Raw genomic sequence first — 8,181 nt, forward strand, 5'->3', positions numbered from 1 at the left:
GATAACAAAAACATTTTAATGACTAGTTGATTTTTGATGAATATTACGATGATTGTAATGGATGCTTTTTATTTTGTCTTTGTTAATTTTCTTAAATTTTTGTTGATTAGTAATAGTGAATGTTATAATTGTAATAGATGTTTTATGTTGTGGTTTGTTGTTTTTTTTTTAAATTTTGTTGATTGTAAATTTATAATAGTGTTTTTTTATTTAGAGATTTTTAGTAATTATTGTTGATTTTGTTAGGTTTTGAATATTATAATGAATGTTTTCATTTTGTTAATTATTGCATGTGTTAAGTTTTAATTTTTAATTTAGTTTTTTTTATGAATTTATAATGAATGTTTTAATGTTTTATATATTACAACGTTTATAAAAAAATAAAAATAAATTAATTATTTTTGATTTTTAGTGGGCGACCCGCCCAACCCATAACCCAAAACGGGTCCGGGTCGGGTTGGCAGTTTTCGTGCCCACCCCTGCCCCGCTCAAATGGCGGGTTTTGGTGAGCATGGGCCGGCCCGCCCCTGCCAGCCCATTTTGACTGCTCTGGAGGCATGGCCCCTTTTTCGCCCTCCTAACTCCACCATAGCTTGAGAGCCATAGTTAACAAATAGGTGAAGTTTCCAAAATCTATCCGTTTATATATATATAACCTGCGTCATCTATGGACATGAGATTTCCATAATCTATCTGTATATAGAATCCACGTCATCTATAGATATCCATAGATTTCAATATCTAATGACTCCTTCAGCCCCTCAGGCCGCATTCTCTCTCAATCCTAACCCTACCCGTCACTCTCGATCTCTCTTACTTCTTCATCACCTGTAGACATCTACAGACAGCTCTCTCTCTCTCTCACTTATTTCATCTAGATGATGTTTAATAATATATATATATATATATATATATACATATGAGTTCTACCCTGCTTATCCGAACAAGTACACGTATCATGCTGGAGGCATATATTCAGTTGGTTCTGTTTGTTGAATATGATATAGTCATAAGTCACAATATTAATTTATATAACCTAAAATACATGCAATAAAAGATCAGTTAATTCATTTTCTTCCAATTTTCTTCTGCTAAAACCATAATAGAAAACCCAATCGAACATACTTTAAAAACAAAATGAACTTACTGAGTAGATTCAATCCATTTAAACCAACTATTGAACGGTTGAACCCCAAATTTGACATGCTAGAATATATGCACATGTATATATATAGACAATCAAACAAAATTTAAAAACAAACTGATCTAAATGAGTAAATTCCATCCATTCAAACCAAATAATGACCCCAAACTTGATATGCTATAATATCTCTCTTTCTATATAAATATATATATGAAGAACAAAAGCATTTTCAAGAACATATAGAATAGAGATAGATAACAACATTGATCAGCATCTCTAGAACTAGAACTAAGAGATGCAACCAATTAGTAAATGCCAAAGAGTCTAAAGTTGCCCTACATGGCCTGACTGATCCCTGATGGTCCTTCAAAGCCTCATCTTCAACACTAGCTCTAATTCATCAAGCCATTGCTGGGGAAATCCAAGAGACCAAACCACATTTGGAACTGGAGATGGCTCATGGATAAAGAGGGCTCATTTAGGTTCAGAATGGGTGTGTATATATATACATATAAAAGCATGAGGGGAAAGAGCAGCTGGTGGGTTATAAGTGGAGAAGGATCTTCCAAGCATATGCTTCCTCATGGGTGTACTTCTTTTCAGCATGTCTTTGTGAGAATCCACCTTAGTTTTGTGCTTTTTTTATTTCTTTTATTATTTTAAGCTTATTATGTGCTTTTTTATTTTATTTTTATGCCTTTGAAGTTAAAGATACAATGAGTTAGTGTGAATTTGATAAATGATTGGTTGAACTCCGTAATCTATGCTTAATTCACTGATAGTCTCTAATTATTGTCATTTTCATTGCAATGTACACTCTATCAAGCAGAACCACTCATTGCAATGAATTAAAATCATACATATGGTTTAACTTAAGAAAAATTGCATGGTTATAGAGATAAAAGACTAGTTATAGCAAGCAAGTGAAAGAACTGTGAGGGATGAATATGGGAAAGAAATAATGTCTTTGATTTATTGAGACATATGAGAAAGGAAACAGAAGAAAATTTCACCATGTAAATTTAGTATGAAAATATGACGTCGATTATGTTTTACCTTTTATATTTTTCAGCCTTGAAGTGTATGCAAATCTTTATCTACTACTTCCTTAGGCTCTCCACCACGTATTGTCCGTAAAGATCCCTAGAAATGTTACAATAATAAGTTGATTTAGAATCATCTTTGAATGGATAGATGCTACCAGAAAAACTTCTAAAAAGAACGCTGGTAGATGTTTTTAGAATCTATTTCTAGATGGTAAAATGGATTGGCACACATTGAGTCTCAGTGTACATTATTTGACACTGATAAACAGTGCATAAACATTACTCCGCGGAAAATGAAAACTTTAGAAATTTATAAATAAGAATATTGATGTGGATCCAAATGTGCAACATTAATACGCTGGTCTCAGAGACTACCTCACATTTTAGTTGTGTGTATTTTGGTATTAAACAAATTGATTTTTTTTTAACAAATTAATGTCAAACACTTCCCATTTAAAGATAATTAAAGATGTGCAAAAGTGTGGAATTAATATCTCGACGCACATATGCCTTATTTTAGTGTAGCCTTTAAGATTTGATCTTCTTTAAAACAAAAGCTCAACATAAGAGACTCAATGCCAATAGACTAAAAAGCCGTTGAAAAGACTAATTAATAATTCCACATCATTTGACTTAGTAACCATAAATCTCTCATTCAATTAAGTTTTTGAGTTAAATTAAGTTCTTATTAGGATAATATTTATTAAAAAAATAATATTATTTATGTTTGTAGAAATAATGAAAAATAGCAAGAAAATAATAAAAAATTTGGCCATAAATTTACTTATGTTGGCTTGCATGCAGAAAATGAAATGATAAAATAAATAATAACTATTAATGTTTTAAAAACTCATTGGCATCACTGCCTCAGAATAAATTGAATGGTGTTAGTCATTTGAAAATTTTTGATAAATAACTTTTATAGAAGTAGCATTTTCTTAAAAGCATCATCAATAAGTCTTGAACTATATTTTCAGCACTACCGGCAAGACATTGCTTGGATCACTATCTCATAATAAATTGAATGGTTATAAGTCATTTGAAAATACTTAATAAATCACTTTTATAGAAGTAGCATTTTCTAAAAGCATCATGAGTAAACCTTGAACTCTATCTTCAGCACTAGCGGCAAGACATTGCCCAGATCACTATCTCAAAATAAATTGAATGGTTATAAGTCATTTGAAAATACTTCATAAATCAGTTTTATAGAATTAACATTTTCTAAAAGCATCATTAATAAACCTTCAGCACTATCTTCAGCTCTATCTCAAAATAAATTGGATGAGATTATAAGTCATTTGAAAATACTTAATATATCACTTTTATAGAAGCAGCATTTTCTAAAAGCATCAGGCAATGGCCCTAAAACTCTATGTTTGCATGAATCCCACCTATGACTTTTTGGTTATGCTAGTAGCACTACCAGATAGACTTGACTTTAGAGGATAATGGAACTAGATTTTAGTGTCAAAGAATTACTTACATTGAGCGTTGGATGGCATTACGAGCATCCTGAGAAGACAAGAACTCACCCACTTCCACAGTCTTGTTCTCATTTTTCTTATCTGATGCAATTACCAGTCAAGGAATAACCAGACCAAGATGCTAACAAACCAAATTAAGAACAAAATAAACTTTAAAAAAAAAAACTTGATATCTGACACATAGTAGTGGTTTCACATAAATTTATATAGAATTTGGTTCAAGAATTTAGAATTTGTAAGTATAAATCGAACCTCGCATCTTAAGAGAAGTTATCAGATCATATATCAAATACTTTAAGACTAGCGAACTAAAATGTATGTATGAGAAACTGTCCTGCAGTTCACTGATCTTAAAAGCAACCTTGTATATAACATGAGACCCTGCAAAATACCATATAAAATCCAAAAAGAGAAACCATTAAGGATACAGTCTTCAAAGAAGCTTTTGATTTCAGCCAAGCGATGGGGAGGCAGTTCACTAATGTCATTATAGTGTCGGTATTCAGGGTCATCAGCACACACAGCAATTATCTTATTGTCATTCTCCCCCTGTTTTCAAGAAGAAAACATGGAATCTGATTAGCTCTTCATGCTACACAGGTAATTTGACAGATGACAACTAGGTGTTTTTAAAATGGTTAATTAAATTTAGCATATTGATCTTAGCAGAAGGTTACCTGATCAATCATAGGCATAATGCCTATGGCTTTAGCCCGCAGAAAACAACCACTTACAACTGGCTCCTGTGTGCATCAGTATCAGCAAAATGGGAAGATGAACAATTTAATTTCAACTTAAAACAAGATACAAAACTAGAAAGAAATGCCCATTAAAATGTTAATAAATTGGATTACATCATTATTGGATATGGCAATGCATTTCATCAATTATTTAGTGAATCGTAGAAATCACGTGAATATTGTTACTACAGTTGACGGCTAAAACCTGGATGATCCTTCCTCTCTGCTGGACAAATTTCTAATGAAAAAAAAAAATCTACAAAGTGAACATGGATGTTGATGCACAACTACAGCTTAAGAATTATAACGGGTCACTCTCAGCATGTGGGTGTCTGCCCATGCACAAGATTTCATATAGATAGATACGTTTAAGTGAATTCAAATGGTAACCATAACTACAAGAAAATCATACCTGCATGAGAACCAACACATCCATAGGATCATTATCTTCACAAAGGGTGCGAGGGATGAAACCATAATTGTGGGGGTATACCACAGATGAGTAGAGTATGCGATCAACCTGCAAAAAGAAAAATAGCGCAATACAATGCCCACCACTGTTAGTAAAATAGATATTCAGAAAAGAAAAAGGGAAATCCAGTAACAAATCAGTACTATTACCATTATCATGCCAGTTTTCTTGTCAAGTTCATATTTCACCTTACTTCCTTTTCCTATTTCCACCACCTGCATTGGTCACCAAATCAATTGAAACACTTTCTTACCACATCCATTACATTCACGCAAGAAGTCATGTTAGACAGAAATATTATAAAACAAAGATGAAATATGCCCACAGATCATTTCGTGTAGATATGGCGACATAAATTATAAACAGAGGCAGAAACAAAACATAGAATGAGAAAGAACATAGGTCCGTGTAAAAACCATGTTTCATTTCTTTAAGCAGTTAAACAAAAATAAATTAAATTGACTTTTCCAACCCTATGAATAACACATACAGCTACAACAAAATCCACAAACGAGCATCTTTTCTGTTAAAAAAAAAAGGAAACAAGAAAAGCAGGGGGAAATGAATTAAGGATTATACACTGAATAATGCTTGTGTGATCTTATGCAAGCAATACCATGGGTTAAGATAAACAAAGGAATTGATTAAAACAAAATGTCACTGTAAAATTGAGTTTCCTGTTATTACCAAGAGAATACCTATGACCCATGACAAAAGATTAGCAAAGGTGATCTTTTTCCATAACCAACATTTCATATTTTGCAGCAAATATAATAAAACAGCTCATCATTTTGATCTACAGAGATTAGCATGCTCACACAGTTAAAGATAGCAGGTGCTCCAGCTCCTGCAGGCAGAAATCCATATGTAAGAAACCATGAACCAGTGCCCCTTGAGTGATGCAAGATAATAGAATGGCTCAAGGATTGATCATTCAATAACACTTGAAAAGGGCCAAAGATTTATAATAAATTAGGATATAAATGCCATCAGAGAGCACAAGCTAATACCTATCTCCAGATCGTGCCAGGGATGAGCTGCAAGAGAACTTCTAGAAATGGTTGAAATTATTCTTTCATTGAGAGGCAATGATCCCTTAGCCCCAAACATGCTCTGAACTTCAAGACCTGGAGCCATAAGTTGCAAGCTGACGGACAGCATAGTTTATATTCAAATATGTTAGAATATTTCACATCTAATAAAATATGAAGAAATGAAAATAAAGTACGCACATATGTGTCCATAAAGTGCTAAGCATGATAGGAAAATCATGATCACAATTAAAACTTCACAAGTTATAGGCTAATTCTATTCACACATTAGCCTAATAAGATGACAGAAATCTCATCAGTGATTAACTTATAAGCCAATAAGATTGCAAAACAACACAAAAATCTCATTCATTATTAGATCATCTATTTCGGAAAACTCTATCCAATGAAATTGCAAAGTTCCATCAGATACTCAGAATTTCAAACTGAGAAATACTAAAAAGAAAAACAAAATCCAACGCAATATCAGCATAACAACTGCAGATGATTGCAAATCTTAAAATTTTCATCCAGAAACCATGGAAATCAGGGTTCCAGTAAAAGATGGTGCAAACAATGCACACAGATGCTACGTATGATTCAATAATCTCTTTTACAAAATTCTTCCGATCTGATGAAGTGGCATAGATCCATCACATACTCTGAAATTTCAGACTGAAAAATACTAATAAATAAATAAATAATAATCCAACGCAAGCAACTCACAGCTTAAATGAAAACAATGTAAGCATAACAACTGATAGTATCAACAGAGTCTTCAAATTCCCATCCATAAACCACAGAATGACAGACATCAAGGTTCTCAGTACAAGATCATGAAAACACTGAACATTGATGCTGAGATAACAACGAATACCAAAAAAATAGATCAAATTGTGAGAAGTTCCATCGATGACAGAGCTCAAATACACTAATCACAACTACACCATGGATCAAAACCTCAAAAACACATCAAAGATCCAATCAATTGCAGCAAGAGATTCAAAAAAACAACAAATCACTAGAAAGAAATCGATAAACTACAACGTAGATCCCAAACCAAGACACATACATTGAAAAACACATCAAAGATCCAATCCATTACATCAGAGATTCAAAAACAACAAATCACTAGAAAGAAATCCATAAACTACAACGTAGATCTCAAACCAAACCACATACATTGAAAAAAGACAATTAAAAAAAACAAAGAAATCAGAGATTGATTCCAAACGTACCAAAATGGGAAGGAATCACGAATCCCAAACAATGGCTCTGCGAGACCTCGAGCTCTGGAGAAAAAGTGAAGCTCGAAAGAGGTATTTATAGCGGAGAGAGGAATGGCATTTCGGTAAATAAGTTGAAAAATGGTACGGAGCCAGATTTCCCGCTTCTTTTCGACTTCTTCGTCTTCGTGAGAAGCAACTCCGGTTGCTGAGCTGGCAAATGGCAGAACGGAACGGAACGGGACGGAAGGGATTGGAAAGAAACAGGGTAACGGAAACGGAGTGCGACATTGTTCCAGAAGGAGTGTGACGTGGTGAGTTTTGATTGGTTGATTGTGCTGATACGATGAAGAAGGATCTGGATCGTACGTTTTTTTAATCGGACGATTGGGATTTGCCGTCTAACCAATTTGGTTCCCGGCCGGCACTTACTTGGGGTGTTGTGAGGGTGGACGAGCCAACTAGTGTTTGCTGGACGAGAGGAAGTGGTTGAGCCTAACCAGCTAGACTTCATGCCCAAGCATGCTATATATATATATAATATTTATATATTTAAGAAGAAATAAAAAATAAAAAAGTTGGCATCATGAATTTAATAGATTTCTTTGGATGATTGTTGGATTTTTTTTTTTCAAAGTTTTAAAATTAAAATAAATAAATAAACTCCATGCATTAAAAGAAAAGAACAACAATAGCAAAATAGTCCACTAGTAGTTAGGGGATGGGCTGGACGTGGGCTGGGAGTCGGCTGCAAATTTGGGACTAAAAAAATATAACTCCATATATTCGAAATTTGGGTACGAGTATGTCGCCAAATTGTTTTTGATCCAAACCCCGACCCATTTTGATTGTCATTAGCAGCGCCCAAAGTGCAACCCGACCCAAAAAAATAAATAATTTTTTTATGAAATAATTGAAATAACTAAATAAAACTACTACTACAACCCCTAAAATTTTTTCAAACATTTAAAAAAATGCAATACTAGTATTATAAAATGGTTCAAATAAATTCTATATAAATAAGTAGTAATATTA

The 8,181-nt window shown here is 33.3% G+C and overlaps 1 protein-coding gene across 1 annotated transcript; it reads right to left on the reverse strand.

Annotated features, from left to right (window-relative positions):
- Positions 1-2,054: 2,054 nt before the first annotated feature.
- Positions 2,055-7,212, reverse strand: LOC120269168 (soluble inorganic pyrophosphatase 4-like). Its single transcript, XM_039276491.1, has 9 exons — positions 7,159-7,212; positions 5,900-6,036; positions 5,708-5,736; positions 5,039-5,104; positions 4,830-4,937; positions 4,355-4,420; positions 4,106-4,226; positions 3,677-3,758; positions 2,055-2,287 (listed from the first exon to the last, which is right to left on the reverse strand). Exons 2-9 carry the CDS (start codon positions 6,024-6,026, stop codon positions 2,245-2,247), a joined length of 642 nt encoding a protein of 213 aa, XP_039132425.1. The 5' UTR covers positions 6,027-6,036; positions 7,159-7,212; the 3' UTR covers positions 2,055-2,244.
- Positions 7,213-8,181: the final 969 nt, after the last annotated feature.

This window comes from Dioscorea cayenensis, chromosome 9 (genome assembly GCF_009730915.1).
Source record: "Dioscorea cayenensis subsp. rotundata cultivar TDr96_F1 chromosome 9, TDr96_F1_v2_PseudoChromosome.rev07_lg8_w22 25.fasta, whole genome shotgun sequence".
NCBI lineage: Eukaryota > Viridiplantae > Streptophyta > Magnoliopsida > Dioscoreales > Dioscoreaceae > Dioscorea > Dioscorea cayenensis.